Source organism: Saccopteryx bilineata, chromosome 7 (assembly GCF_036850765.1).
Source record: "Saccopteryx bilineata isolate mSacBil1 chromosome 7, mSacBil1_pri_phased_curated, whole genome shotgun sequence".
Classification (NCBI taxonomy): domain Eukaryota; kingdom Metazoa; phylum Chordata; class Mammalia; order Chiroptera; family Emballonuridae; genus Saccopteryx; species Saccopteryx bilineata.
In genome coordinates this window covers 14,142,890-14,158,491 of record NC_089496.1, presented here as the reverse complement: position 1 = coordinate 14,158,491, position 15,602 = coordinate 14,142,890, and the positions used below count along the sequence as shown (strand labels likewise).

The 15,602-nt window shown below is 42.2% G+C and overlaps 2 protein-coding genes across 5 annotated transcripts in view; one reads left to right on the top strand and one right to left on the bottom strand.

Annotated features, from left to right (window-relative positions):
• Positions 1-9,541, top strand: part of DNAJC2 (DnaJ heat shock protein family (Hsp40) member C2) — a 44,549-nt gene extending 35,008 nt beyond the window's left edge. For 3 of the 4 annotated variants that reach the window (XM_066238598.1, XM_066238597.1, XM_066238600.1), the window contains 7 exons: positions 2,623-2,711; positions 2,786-2,855; positions 5,136-5,320; positions 6,074-6,174; positions 6,279-6,386; positions 9,005-9,166; positions 9,376-9,541. In XM_066238598.1, the coding sequence (XP_066094695.1) occupies positions 2,623-2,711; positions 2,786-2,855; positions 5,136-5,320; positions 6,074-6,174; positions 6,279-6,386; positions 9,005-9,166; positions 9,376-9,539 (879 nt within the window). In that variant the 3' untranslated portion in view covers positions 9,540-9,541. The remainder of the gene's footprint in view (positions 1-2,622; positions 2,712-2,785; positions 2,856-5,135; positions 5,321-6,073; positions 6,175-6,278; positions 6,387-9,004; positions 9,167-9,375) is intronic. The other variant, XM_066238599.1, reaches the window with a different exon arrangement.
• Positions 9,542-9,617: 76 nt separating this feature from the next.
• The window catches only part of PMPCB (peptidase, mitochondrial processing subunit beta), a 31,075-nt gene continuing 25,090 nt past the window's right edge, over positions 9,618-15,602 (bottom strand). Inside the window, exons 7-13 of the mRNA XM_066238601.1 lie at positions 13,906-14,018; positions 12,509-12,652; positions 11,162-11,322; positions 10,253-10,338; positions 10,085-10,173; positions 9,876-9,951; positions 9,618-9,786 (exon numbers count right to left, since the gene is read on the bottom strand). Coding sequence (XP_066094698.1) covers positions 9,722-9,786; positions 9,876-9,951; positions 10,085-10,173; positions 10,253-10,338; positions 11,162-11,322; positions 12,509-12,652; positions 13,906-14,018 — 734 coding nt within the window. The 3' untranslated portion in view covers positions 9,618-9,721. The remainder of the gene's footprint in view (positions 9,787-9,875; positions 9,952-10,084; positions 10,174-10,252; positions 10,339-11,161; positions 11,323-12,508; positions 12,653-13,905; positions 14,019-15,602) is intronic.

Below are 15,602 nucleotides of genomic sequence, written 5' to 3'. Positions count from 1 at the left end.
CAAAATAAAGGGATATAATTTGGGTGAGTACTGGTAGTTTACATTCGAATATAATTTTCACTAGAAGAAACCCAAAAGTTTTCTAGTGTAGTTTTGTCCAAGAGAGGATCTGACATTTTCAGGTGGGGGTAGTGTCAGACTAGCATTGTTCCATGTCAGGAAATTGGGAGCGTCGTCCTCAGATTGCATCCAGAGCAGGTTCTGAGAGGATGCAGTCTGTCGTGGTGGGAAAGAGCAGTGGCCAGGCACTCGCCTGGGTTTGAGGTCGCTCCACCTGCCGTCAGTGGCTTCAGGAGGACGCCTCAAGACGCCTCTGACACCTTTGTTTAGAGATAGAGTTGTGAAGATTAAATGAGATCATATACATGTCTTGCTTGGCATGTTTGATATATGAAAATTAATAAAAAATTTGAAAAGGCCAATTAAAAGCTTGACTAGTTCTTAGAGATGGTGCATAAATGAGGTAACGTTCTGGCATTTGGTAGCATTTTATTACCCCTTTCCAGTGTGAGTTCACTTACTCATTTATCAAATATCTGACGAGCACTTACAATGTGCCAAGCATTTATAAATGATATGATATGGATGATGATGACAGAGCCTTGAAGGAATGTGTTGGTCAGTGATGAGAATGACAAACAGCTGTAAGTGGGGGTCAGAGCTAGGGGCAGCTCAGGTCAGGAGGAGCCAGGTCCCAAAGGGCAGTATGTATGTCTTGCTAGTTTAATCTGATCCTGAGATGATTTTGGTCAGGATGCCAACTAGAGTTAGAGAAATCAATTCAGAGTCTTTGCCATAATCCAAGTGAGAGCCCTGTAGCATGAACTGAGGTAGCGGTGGTGAGAGTAGAAAAAAGGTAGATGAAATTAACCCGCATTTAGGAGGCAGAACAGGCTGCTTCCTGTTGGAGGCGGGAGAGGAGTGAGAGTTGATAAATGTCCTGGTCTCTTTTGCATGGAATACTGGATGCATGATGGTATAATTAAATAAAATAGAAAACAGAGGAGGAAAAAGCTGGGTGAAATGATGATTTCAGCTTGACTAGGCAGTGGAGCAGTGGATAGAGCGTCGGACTGGGATGTGGAGGACCCAGGTTCGAGACCCCAAGGTCACCAGCTTGAGCATGGGCTTACCTGGTTTGAGCAATGCTCACCAGCTTGGACCTAAGGTCGCTGGCTCTAGCAAGGGGTTACTCAGTCTGCTGAAGGCCCACGGTCAAGGCACATATGAGAAAGCAATCAATGAACAACTAAGGTGCCCCAGCAAAAAACTGATGATTGATGCTTCTCATCTCTCCGTTCCTGTCTGTCCGTCCCTATCTGTCCCTCTCTCTGACTCTCGCTCTGTCTCTGTAAAATAAATAAATAAAAATTTAAAAAATTAAAAAATTAAAAGAAAAAAAAGAAATTATTTCAATCTCAGGCATGTTGAGCACAGTGAGACACTCATGAGGATAGGTGATGGGGCGTGCAAGTGGTGTTCAAGGGTGGGGTCCTCCTCATCTCAGTGGCACTGGAACCTTGTGAGTAGATGAGACTGCCCAGGGAGAGGGAGAGTGAGGAGGGCGGAGGATGGAGGATGGCAATCACCAATACTGAAGCCGCTGATAGAGGAATACAAGCCTGCGAAGCAGTGACCCAGACAGGTAGGAAGAAAATCAGTAGTGCTTTGGGAAGCCAAGGGAAGTATCAGCAGTGAAAGGCGCATTGGAACCGTAGTGAGAGCCACCTTGCATGGATTAAGGAATCAAAGTGAGGGACGGAGACATGTGTCAGCAGCCTGTGAAGCACTTTCAGTTATTGCACATCCAGGTACATCAGGGTGTTGTTCTATTCTAAACATTACCTTTAGTGAATAGAATTTTTCTATTACTTCCTATTTCTTACCACATGATGTTTTCCTTTCATTTAAGTAAATTTAAAAATTCCAGGAAATTTTAGTTTGGCGTACACTAGAACTTGATTTATAAGTGGTTCTCAGAAGAATGGTTCTGACTTTTGTAATATCCAGAGGTCTCCACACCATTACGTTTGTCTTGCTCTCCCACCCACTTGTTGGTGCCCTTGTATTGCTAGCAGGTCAGGGCAAGTCCCAGGAGGTACCCTGCAAGTAAGTGTGGTTGTTGATCAGAAGGCTGTATGTTCAGCCCAAGAACCTCTCAAGAACTTCATGTTTTGTAATTGTGTTTGTATTTTTGAGTATCAGATATAAGACGAAAATGTTTGTGTTTGGGCCCTGGCCGGTTGGCTCAGTGGTAGAGCGTCAGCCTGGAGTATGGAAGTCAGGTTCAATTCCCAGCCAGAGCACACAGGAGAAGCGCCCATCTGCTTCTCCCCCCTTTCCCCTCTCCTTCCTCTCTGTCTCTCTTTCCCTCCCGCAGCCAAGGCTCCACTGGAGCACAGTTGGCCCAGGTGCTGAGGATGGCTCTGTGGCCTCTGCCTCAGGCGCTAGAATGACACCTGTTACAACGGAGCAACGGCCCAGATGGGCAGAGCATCGCCCCCTGGTGGGCATGCCAGGTGGATCCTGGTCGGATGCATGTGGAACTCTGACTGCCTCCCTGCTTCTAACTTCAGAAAAATACAAAAAAGAAAAAAACGATGTTTCTGTTTGTGCTTTTAGATCTGGAATCACTTTTCTGATAATGAGGCAGAGCGAGTGAAAATGATGGAAGAAGTGGAAAAACTTTGTGATCACCTTGAATTAGCAAGGTAAAACTATTTAACTAATATTGAAGTCCTCTCCTGGACTTAGGGTAAGGTTTCATCTCTTTTTTTCCCCTTAGTTTACAGTGCTTGAATGAAACACTCGCATCATCTACAAAAGAAGTAGCTAAGGCTGCTCTGGAAAAACAGGTAATATCACTACTACTTCCGCTTAGCATGACTTCTGCTTGTAGTATTGCTTTCACCTCAGTATTTCTCTACCTAGCATATAATTTATTATGAGGGAAAGAGGGCATTTCCTCTTTGAATTCCCCACTCTGCTTTGTTAATTGGTTTAAATTGCATTTAATGTGCATGGTTTGATTTGTGCACATTGATCAAAGGGTTTTTGTTTTTTAATCAGTCTCAATTGTTTTTGGCTATCCCTTGAGCATTTTTTTTAGGACAGTAATATTTAGAACAGTAATATTTAGAACCAAAAGATCCAGGGGGTCTTCGGGGTACGACACAGTTCCCTTCCTACAATAGTGACATAACCCGAATTTTGTTGTAAGTCAAAATATACAGAACACTTGCACTTTGAACAGTCCAAAATGGTGTGGTAATCAGACTGTGGGGACGCCAGCTCACCCCTCCACCGCGTTACTGCACGTTCTTCTTGTGCACCACCAAACTAGTCCATAAGTACACTACCCACGTAAGCTGAAACACTCATGTCTCAATTGTCTTAAGTTTTTATGAGAGTAAGCATTGTAAACTCAAAACATTGTATGTCGAGATTGTCCTAACTCAAAGGCCCTCTGTATATTTGTTCTATCTAGTTACTAGTCTATACCACCTTTTTTTTTTTTTTTTTTTTTTTGAGAGAGACAAGGACAGGAAGGGGAAGGGAGAGAGATGAGAAGCATCAACTCATAGTTGTGACACCTTAGTTGTTCATTGATTGCTTTCTAATATGTCCTTGACTGGGGGGCTCAAGCTGGCAACCCCATGCTCAAGCTGGAGATCTTGAAGCTTCAAGCCTGGGTCCTCAGTGTCCCAGGCTGACACTTTAGCAACTGCACCACCACCTGGTCAGGATACACCCTTTATTTCATAGAAAAGGAAACAAGTCCAGGAATTCAGTTCAGTGTGATAAGTGTTAGTACCTACCACATAGAGCACTGTTCCCGGCCATTTGTAGAGATGCCTAATGCTGCTGCTGCCACAGAAAAGTTCAGGAGCCCTTAGGCTAAAAGAAAAGGCCAGAGGACCGGAAGATGGAGAGCCCACAGTGAAGACTAGTATAGACAGGAACTGCCAGGTCGGGGCTCAGGGAAGGCTCAGGGAAGGGTGTGAGCAGCCGAAAGGATGGACAGTATGAAAGTGAAGGTCAGAGTAACAGCCTGAACTGTAAGTACAGGTAGCAGTGGATAGTTAGGGGGAGATGTCATTGGTTAGGAAACGTAGTGCCAGATTAAGCATGTTTTTAATTCCGTTACTGGATGGAATGGGTTAACATTGCACTATTAATCTGGCGTTCGTAGGCAGGATGAAAGTGACTAGTTATAACAATCTCACTGGAAGGTCTTGGACTGGGAGAATGATGGGAATGGTTAGGATTTGGTGCTTGGTTTGAGGGAGTGAGTGAGGAAGTAAGTTCAAAATGACTCCAATTAGCAGCCCACTGAAGCAACAAGGGCAAGTTTTTTTACTTGTGTGTGTTTGACGATAGATTGTTAAGTGACAACGTAAAGGTTAGAACTTCGAGTTAAAACAGAGGCTACTTTGCCTGACCTGTGGTGGCACAGTGGATAAAGCATCAACCTGGAAATGCTGAAGTCGCCAGTTCAAAACCCCGGGCTCACCTGGTCAAGGCACATATGGGAGTTGATGCTTCCTGCTCCTTCCCTCTTCTCTCTCTCTCCTCTCTAAAAAAGGATAAAAAATACAAAAACAAAATAGGCCACTTTGCTATGCTGTTACCTTTTTGTAGAAAAATAATTTATCTGCTGAGTGTGGATATGAGCTTAGAGTTTTGAAATGGCCGTGTGGGTGAAAAACCCAGTGAGTGAAGACTTGACAAGAAGTGTCCAAGGCAAATAAGTCACATGATATAAATACAGGGCAGGGCAGGTGGAGGGTGGTCTTGTTTTTTTTAAAGATTTATTCATTTGAGAGAAGGGGGGAGGAGCAGGAAGAATCATCTCGACCAGGCAAGCCTGGGGTTTTGAACTGGTGACCTCAGCATTCCAGGTCGATGCCCTATGCACTGCGCCACCACAGGTCAGGCAGTCTTGGTTTCTTAAGCAGAGCGTTGCAGCCTGGAAGTCTGGGGGATGAAAAGCCATAGTAAAAAGCTGATACCAGTCTGGGGGTTGCCCTGGGTCATTATGCAGGTAGTACTGGGAGTTGAGAGCCACAAACCCAATCAGAGATTAGAGTAGCAAGGTGCTTTATGTCCCTGGCTTACCTATTATATTTGTGTAGATAGAAGAAATAAATGAGCAAATTAGAAAAGAGAAAGAGGAAGCTGAGGCTCGGATGCGGCAAGCATCTAAGAATGCAGAGAAGTCAACTGGTGGAGGTGGAAACGGCAGTAAAAACTGGTCAGAAGACGACTTGCAATTACTTATTAAAGCTGTGAACCTCTTCCCCGCTGGAACCAATTCAAGGTACTGATTTTAATTAAATTTCTCTTCAACACAGAGTAGAGCCTGGGGATAATGTAGACAAGCATCCAAGTAATAGCATTGGTTATAGTAGGAACTTCCAGAGATTGAAGTCTATGATAGACTGCCCTCCACAAAATTTTGTACCACAGTGGGAAGTGTCGAGTGCATTTTGAACCTATATTGTTACCAGCTTATACTCACACACACACAGAGAGCAGGACATTTCATCAATTTTTCAGAAAATTAAAAATCATGAGACAAACCTTGACTGTTATGTTGGCTTAACCCATCATGGCCTACATTCGAGTCTAGCTTGTGTTCAGTCTTAGTTCTGTCTGCATGCCACCCTAAACCCTAGCTCTATTGTTCAGTTCTGAGTTTAGAATTTAAAGAAACCGTAGCAATCAGATTTCCTCATTCTGTGTATCAGTCAACTGAAGCTGTTTTTAGAGTCACTTATCTCCTTATGTATGTGTCCAAATGGTGGATACACAAATGTGTGGTTTTATTTCCGTTGATTTGTACACAGAAATCATAAGGTTTCGTACAAACTTAAAACCACGATTATATACAGAATTGATTTAAACATATGAAAAGCAAAAACTATAGTCTAGACAACAGTAATAATTAGACCACCAGCTTAGAGATAGTTCCATAGATATTTCAGCTAACCCTTCTGCATTAAAATTGTAAGGGTCATTTTGGTTTTTGATTTGGAAGTTTTTCCCTTCATTGTCATATTGATTGCTCTAGATGGGAAGTCATTGCTAATTACATGAACATACATTCTTCTTCTGGAGTCAAGAGAACTGCCAAAGACGTCATCGGCAAAGCAAAGAGTCTTCAAAAACTTGGTGAGTTCCTTTTGCCAAATTGGTTTCTTTGCTACCTTAAGTATTTTAAAATAATAAAAGGCTAAATGGGGTGATCTGTAATATTTAAATTTCTCATTCCTCAGACCCTCATCAAAAAGATGATATAAACAAAAAGGCTTTTGATAAATTTAAAAAAGAACACGGAGCGGTGCCTCAAGCAGACAGTGCGACACCCTCAGAGCGGTTTGAAGGTAATGATTGTTTTCTGTGAAGCAGAAACCACCAGCCACGTGTCTGCACCCTGAGGAGACAAAGACCCTAGGCCTGTGTTCAGTTCAGAAGGACTGGGAAATAGCGTTAGCAGACTGGAAGACATAAAGCAAGTATTTTCAGAAGTCATTGATTTACTTAACACCAGTGAGAACTAAAGTTCTTCCACAATAGGGACAGATAGGGAGAGAGATGAGAAGCATCAGTTCTTCATTGTGACACCTTAGTTGTTCATTGATTGCTTTCTCATATGTGCCTTGACTGGGGGGCTACAGCAGAATGAGGGACCCCTTGCTTAAGCCAGCGACTTTGAGCTCAAGCCAGTGACCCCACGCTCAAGCTGGTGACCTGGGTTTTGAGCCTGGGTCCTCAGCATCCCAGGCCTGTGCTCTCTCCACTGTGCCACCACCTAGTCGAGCTTATCGGGTTGCTCTGGACTACAATTTCAAACTATAAATCATGACTCAGCCTCCCAAAGCTTCCTTCATAAGTGTGTCATGAAATCTTAATGGGTCATGAATAGAAAATGTCAGAGCATTACACCTATTTTGTATTGTTTGTGAAACTTGTGTTCATGCACTTAAGTGTTTTAGGATATGACATTTTTGTTGAGTTGCTGACGAAGTTTGAAAAAGTTTTCACTTCATGCATTTGTGAGCCACCGAGCCTTTCTCTCTTAAGCCAAACTAACCTTGGATATGCTTTCCAGATCATAGTTCCAAAACTACATTTTGGGATTAGCTAACAGTGTTGATTTTTATGTTAACCTGTTCCTGTCCTCTCATTTTCTCACTTCTCCTGTATTAATTACCCCAAAATTTCAGTTTGAAAATATTAAAAGACTTATGTTATATAAAGAGGAAAAATCATTTTGTGGTTGCAAAAACTAGGGGTGATTGGGGGGTATAGGCTAAGCATTATATAGAAGTAACAAAGTGAAAGTTAGAACACCTGGAGGAGCAGTTCCTACAGGGTTTATGCTCCTGTTCCCACAAGTCACAAAACAGCATCCAGCATGCAGGTGTGAGTGCCTGTTCCCAGCCCTTTCTGAAGGGACTGGTCAGGCAGCCAGGTCTTCCTGTGAGGGCAGGAATGATGGGCATGACCTTCACCTCTTTGATGGGTTTGATGGACAGTCCCCACGCTATATAATCTAACCAGTAAACAGCAAGCTGGCACCATTTTTTTTTGTGTGTATTTTTTTGTATTTTTCTGAAGCTGGGAACGGAGAGAGACAAGTCAGTCAGACTCCCGCATGCGCCCAACCGGGATCCACCCGGCACGCCCACCAGGGGCGTTGCTCTGTTGCGACCAGAGCCACTCTAGCACCTGGGGCAGAGGCCAAGGAGCCATCCCCAGCACCCGGGCCATCTTTGCTCCAGTAGAGCCTCGCTTCGGGAGGGGAAGAGAGAGACAGAGAGGAAGGAGAGGGGGAGGGGTGAAGCAGATGGGCGCTTCTCCTGTGTGCGCTGGCCGGCAATTGAACCCGGGACTTCCTGCACGCCAGGCCAACGCTCTACCACTGAGCAAACCGGCCAGGGCCCAAGCTGGCACCATTTTGAAGTGATTTCTCAGGAATTTTACTACATTACATGTTCCATGTATATTTTGGTGTTGTGAAGTAATTGGAGAACAGCAGAAAATAATTACGTTATTTCCATCTTTAAGTTTTGCACCTTGTTATGAGTAGGTGTGATAGTATTGTTTAACTTGTCCCGGTGAATGTCTGTGTGTATGTTTAATGGGAAGTAACTTAGGTTTCTGGGCTTCCCTTTGTACCAGATCTCCCAGGAAGCAATTCCAAATGGTAGTCAAGACTACTGGCAGGGTAAGGGCTCCTGCACTTTTACTACCTGGCCTAAAATAGTTAAACTGCAAGTATTCATCAACTGAGAATAACCCTGTCAGCTTTTAACCATTTAACATTTTCTCATGGAAGTGGGATGTGTAATCCTTATCCTTAGGAAGACATATATATTTGTGTATGAGATGTTTTCTCAGAGTGAAAGGTTTACTTCAGTAGAGGTGCTTGGCTCAGCAGGTTTTTAATAGATGTGACAGTGCCTTACTAGAGCTGGAATCCAAGCTCATCGTGCCTATACAGCACTGAAACTTTGGGCACTTGACTCAGTTTTGCTAGATGTTTCTTCCAGTGGAAAATGAGAATGATTTCCAGAATCTCCTCGGCCAAAAAGTTTTATAACTGTGAGGTAGCTCTTGTAACTATCCTGTAAAGAACTAGATTTAGCAGAAATCTTAAATAACTTGTGATTGCATTTTTTACCTTAACAGCCCAGCTATATAATTTAAATCTGATTTTTAAAACTCTTGGTGAGTAGAGTGTTAGGTTGTGAGAGACCAGCAATATAAGGACACACTGCCTTTGAGCTACTGTTCTGGGACATGAGCTGTCTAAAGCTTTTCTCCCTCTCATTAATATTGAAGAGGTTCATGTGCCCATCTCTGGACGTTTGTTTAAAGTTACAGCATCACAGATCTGAATGGGCACTTACCAAATACCTGTGCACCAAGACTCACTGGGAAGGTATTGGAAGGCATTTATCTTTAGGATTTTCAGATACAATTTTTTCTCCAACAGGTCCGTGCACAGACTTCACCCCTTGGACAACAGAAGAACAGAAGCTTTTGGAACAAGCCCTGAAAACCTACCCAGTGAACACACCTGAGCGATGGGAGAAGATCGCAGCGGCGGTGCCCGGCAGGACGAGGAAGGACTGCATGAAGCGATACAAGGTTACAGGTTTCTGCTCATTTTAATACCACAATAGTCATGGGCCCAAAATTTTAAAAATTGACCAATCTTCGAAACTTTCAGAGCTTGACAGTTACTAAAATCAATCTTTTCAGAAGTGCCTTTAATTATAGATTTATCCAATTTGAATGTTTTACGTATTTATACCAAACATTAGAAACCTCTGCCAATTCTAAATAGCACCTTTCTCCCTCCAGGAACTTGTCGAGATGGTAAAAGCAAAGAAAGCCGCTCAGGAGCAGGTGCTGAATGCAAGCAGAGCCAGGAAGTGATTCGGGATGGTCTTTGTTATGTGTGCGTTTTTATAATAAAACTGAAAATACTTTACACGTGTTCATTGTTGACACTATACTTACAGTGATAACGTAATTTCTCAGTGATCTATCATTCACTGCGGTAGTCAGATCCTTTGCAAATTTGACACAGTATTTCATTCAGATTTCCAAATATACATGTTCTTTATTTTCTTTGGGGTGGATGGCTTAAAATTTGCCAGTCTGTTTTATAAATATATATGTTCAAAATATTTAGATTAAGAGAATTTTAATCACGAAGCCAGCACATGTCACTGCGAATCTTGTTATAATCTGGTAGTTGCTCAATGGGACCTAAGGATTAAAAGAAAGTTAAAACTGATGAAAAGGAAAGTATTGTACTTAGCCAGCTTTCTGCACAGGAGAAAAGTGGCCAGGCTTACCAACAGCAGCAATGGCTGGACTCTTATCATAGATATATTTGGTACACACTTCTCGAATTGTCTCAGCGTTCACAGCCTGGAATTAAGAAGATACTAGCATTCAGAGCTTTTTGTAGTAAAGACAAACTGTACACCTGGAATGACACGTATTTTTAGCTTTTGTAACAATATTTTTACACAAGACCCAATAATATTTAAGAACTGCTTACATCCACTCTTGCTTCCAGCTCAGGGATGGGAATTCTTCTATTATAGCATAACATTTGCCTACCAATATCTTCACAAATTGGGGTGGAACCTGTTGGAAGAGAAAGAAAAGCCAAGCACTGGAATGTAGACCAACCATGTGAAAAGAGAACATTCGTTTTCTTTCTTACCGTCAAGTTGCAACAACATGTTTGTTTTCAAAAGGTTTTTGGCCCGTGCAACTTCACTTTCCGTAACACTTGTACAGAGTCGTATCCTAAAAACCAATCAGAAAAATTAAAATGTCAGGTAGTTTGAACATGTTTTGTGTTAATGCCAAAGAAAGACTGTATTCTATGTTACACCACAGCCTGGTTTCAACGTACAAAAAACTTGAAATTACTAATGACACCAATAACTAAACAAAAGCTAATCTATTACTGATTATTTTCCTGGTAGGATTAGCTTCTGAAAAAGGAGATGACTGACAGAGAAGTTCAAGACAATATAAAAATAGCCTAACCACATTGAGAAATGCTATACTCATTTTGAGAGTTCATTAATCCCCATCTGCTAGGCTCAGATACACAGCTGAGTTTAACTTAAACCTGATAATTAATACACCAGTCAACTAGATTTAGAAATGTAACCATTTAAAAGTGGTGGAAGAAAGGAAATGGTGGACGAAAGTTTTCCAAGAAGCTGACTGCCTTTATGCCTCTGTCTCAAGGTACTAGTTTTGACTACAAACATTACATTTTTCTTTCAGCAGCGGCAACTTCAGATTCATTTTCATAACACTGCCTTTCCAAGCCAGATCACTTAGATGTTTTTGAATTCTAGTTGGCATTTAAGCATTTTAAACTTTTAGGATCTCCTTTCTAAAGTAATCTTAAAGAATTTTCTAGTCTAGTATGGAATCAATTCAACTTCACATGAGACTTAGAGGAAAACATCTGTGATCTTTAAACACATGGCTGCTACTCGTCCTGTTCTTTTGATTAAATATTAATAACATCACCATCAGAAATAATCACCATCAACAGTGTAACAGGAAACTTGTCAAATATGTGCATTTCGGACAGGATGTATCTTCTCACCATTCTTTCTGTACGACATGTAGCATGTCCGCAACAGTGGCTGGCTCACAAACCATGTAGATGCCCCAGAGTCCGGTGTCCGTGTAGGACGTGTTGAAAGACTGGAAGCTATGGCACAGGTTGCTGTGACAGGTGAGCTGGGCCAGCTGGCTAGATAAGTTCTGTAAGGAGAAAAAAACTGTCCAAGAGAGCTGGAGGTGTATGTGTCCAAATTACCAGAAAGAAGAGGGGGCTATGAGGCAAACAGTGAGTCCCCTAACAGACCGAGTTTCTGTTTTACCCATCGATGTCTTTCTGAATAATAAATTTAAAATTCAGTGAGGCTAAGAGATATCTCACTAGTCCAATGCCTCCCCAGAGAAATTTGTAATGGAAAAAGCAATGAATCCCTATAATTAACACAGCTGCAGCCACTTCGAAAAAATACATTATTGCTATGAACCCAATAGGTGGGGCTTTTGGCTATGTATGCTTAAAGACTTGAAATTATGTTGCATGTGAAACCTAAGATATGAAAAGTATTTAGTTGAAATCCTGAGTACGAATGTATACTTTGTATTTAAGTAAAGAACAGTAAAAAGAATTCTCTTTATCCAAATTACCTAACAAATACACTACTATGTTCGCTTTATCATTTTTTTAACATTTAAAAAATTTTTTTCAACTATTTGAGAGTACACTGCAAGTTTGATGCTTTCTACCTCTAAAATACCTTTTAGTGTGTAATGCTGAAAAACAAGGGAATTAACCTTACCAACAATTACTAAAATTAGATTTAACACTGATATAATACTGTTAACAAATTCTTCAATCCTTTTTCAAATTTTGCCAGTGATCCCACTAATAAACTTTATGGCAAAAGAAAAATATTTTTTTTTGGCCCAGGATGTAATCAGGATCAGTTTATATTTTAAAAGTCAAAATTTATAGTACAGAGTCTCATCTTGTCATTATTATAGAAAAACACAAAATCACTTACCATTCCTGGCAGAGCACTGGCCTGGCAGGTGGAAGTCCCAGGTTTGATTCCCGGCCAGGGCACACAGGAGAAGCGTCCATCTGCTTCTCCACCCCTCCCCCTCTCCTTTCTGTCTCTCTCTTCCCCTCCCGCAGCCAAGGCTCCATTGGAGCAGAGTTAGCCCGGTCGCTGGGGATGTCTCCATGGCCTCTGCCTCAGGTGCTAGAATGTAGAATGGCTCCACAAGAGCCCAGATGGGCAGAGCATCGCCCCCTAGTGGTCTTGCTGGGTGGATCCAGGTCAGGCACAAGCAGGACTGCCTCCCCGCTTTTCACTTCAGAAAAAATACTGTAAAAAATTATATATATATATATATATATATCACTTACCATTCCTCCCCCAAAAGAGCGATCCCAGTTGCCAATCAGAGTGTTTGCAACCATGAGACAGATGGTGTCTGGATGTGCCCAACCAACAGCCTCGACAGCTACCGCAAGGTGTGCCAAAGGCATCTTGTCATCTCGCACTCGGATCTGGTTAAGATTGAAAAACAAAACTAAGATTACCACTATAACATGCTCATCTGTAAAGAATCACGTTCACCAGTCTCATTAATTGCAAAGTTATCATGCTCACCGTAATTCTTGTTTTGTTTGACTATGCCTCATTATATTGTCCAGTCTAATTTAGAAGCATGTCCTGAGTTAGGGAAAGAGATTTACCTAAAGGTCTCTAACTGAACTACTACAGATAGAGCCACAGGTGGTTGAGGACTGCATTATTTCACTGGTAGAAATCAATCGCTTGTGTTTGTTGATCTGAATATTTTTATATCTAAATTGAAGCTAATACTGACGGAAGAGGTGTATTTTTGTACTGCCAATGCTATAGTTCTGTGTAACTGCCAGCATCAGGCCTCCTTCCAGACACTCTTGAGCACCATTCCTAATGTGGCAAACTAAGATTAACAAGGCTTTTAGCTACAGCTGGCAAGCAGCAGATTCTCTGCAAGTTCTGGCTCTAATGGGTAGGAGAGAGAACTTAACCAAGAGTAAACCTTACGTGTAAGTCAAAGTTTGTGGTGGTTTTAAAATAAAAGATGATTTTGGCCCTGGACAGGTGGCTCAGTGGATAAAGTATTGAGCTGGTGTGTCAGAGGTCACAGGTTAAACCTCTGGTCAAGGCACACATGAGAAGCAATCAATGAATACACAACTGAACAGAACAAATGGAAACAATGATGCTTGTCTCTCCTTTACCTCTTTTCCTCTCTAATCAACAAGACAAAAATAATAAAAGATTACTTATATACCATACAATATATAATAGCCAAAGAAAAGGAACAAAAACACCAAATTATAACATTGCTCTTAAAGCCTCCTCTTCTGCCTGGCCTGTGGTGGCGCAGTGGATCAAGCGTTGACCTGCAATGCTGAGGTCACCAGTTCAAAGCCCTGGGCTTGCCCAGTCAAGGCACACATGGGAGTTGATGCTTCCTGCTCCTCCCCCTTCTCTCTCTCTCTCTCTTCTCTAAAATGAATAAAAATAATTTTTAAAACTTAAAAAAAATGTAATAAAACCTTGTCTCCTTAGGAAAAACAGCTGATTAAATAACAGAATTGCAAGAAATGTAAACAAATGAGGCCATCCTCTTCCCTTTTAGTTTAAGCCTTTGGCTTCTTCCATTTTACTCCCGTTGGAAACGTGCACATTTTGTATACTCATTCATAAACGTAACACAGGAAACTCAAATGGCTAATACTATTAGCTCAAGAGGCTGCCCTACCTCACTTCCTGTGAATTTGCAGGGAGGCAAAGCAGGTATTTCTCCTTTGTGTGTGGACAAAGAGCCACCAAAATGAAACTTGGCTAACTCCAGCAGTTCATCATGGGAAACTCCTAAATCAAAGAAAAAGATTTCAGATACCTAGTAGCAGTACAAAGTAAAGCACCCAGCTGCCAATGCTCGGTTAAGAAGCTCACAGTGATGTGAGCTACATGTGCACTCAGTAAAACCCTTTACGAGCAGCTCACAGAGCATGCTTTTTTCCTTGGTGGTATTGTAAGGTTTTTGGTTGCACAACTTTGTTATTCTGTATAGTTGACAATTTCATCAACATAACAGTACATTCACAGGAAAAGAAGGTAAAACAGCTTGAAAATACTATCCATATCAAATCATTTTATATTGTCAGTAGAAGTCCTAGAATGCAAATAAGCAATTAAAAAGTCACCCCTGGCCCTGGCCAGTTTGCTCAGTGGATAGAGCATTGGCCCAGTGTATGGACCTCAGGGTTTAATTTCCAGTCAGGGCACACCAAAGAAGCAACCATCTGCTTTTCTCCCCCTACCTGTCCCCCTCTTGCAGCCAGTGGCTTGTCTGGTTCGAGCGTTGGCCCCAGGCACTGAGCACATCAGCCTCAGGCACTTAAAAAATAGCTCCATACTCAAGCATTGGCCTAAGATAAAGGTTGCCAGATCCCGGTTGGGCATATGCAGGAATCTATCTTCCCCTCCACTCAAAAATAAAAAGTCACTTTTCAAATTTATTAACATGGAGAATATAAATAAGAGCTTTAACACTTAATGCTGGATACACAGTGTTGGGCAAATAAGTTTGTAAAATCTGTATTTTCTGGTTTTGCTCACTTTTATTGTTAAAAATGGCCACTGCTCATGTGATGGTACCATGTGATAGTGCTGATTGCCTTTCTGCTTGGGAAGAGGCTTGGTTATGCTAACGTGCTGGAGGAGGGCTTTTGCACTGAAAAGTTTTAAAAGGAGCTAGGACTTTCTACAATGTAGAATCTACACGATTTAGGATTGTGCCCCGTATAGATAGCCAGCTAATTAATAAACTCCTCAAAAATTCATTTGGACTTGGTTTCTCTATGTAACCCACAGATTTAAGTACAGTACTTTACAACATTTGGGGGCTCATCTGGGATTCCAGTGTTCCACTTCACTGGATAGAGATACCTGGACCAGTTGGCCTCTCCAGAGGGTTCCCTGACCCCGCTGGATCTCTAGGAGGGGCGCCCCCTGAGACGTTCCAGGGCTCCAGTTTTCATGTGGGTCTCAGACAACTCAGCAGACACCCCCGGTCCCTAAAATTTGACGATTCGGCAGAGAAATCGAGTAGTGTAAATTCGGACCTCTGGAGTACTTACAGGGTCTACAGATTACTCAGCAGGCTGTCCAAAAGACTGAGAGCTGATTCCAACACGGCCAGGAAACCCGGTATATCCTTTCCAGCCTGGGGACTCAGTCCAGGTAAAGAAGTACACCACCCAAGGGCTAACTCCCATGTGGATGGGTCCACATGCCATGATCCTGACCACTCCCACTGCTACCAAGGTAGAAGACATACCCGCCTAGGTCCACCATAGCCTGTTGAAGCCTGCAGCCCCAGCAGAGACACCCTCGTGAACAGCAGAGACTGACCCTGCCAACCCTTGTAAGTTGACCCTAAGAAGGACAACA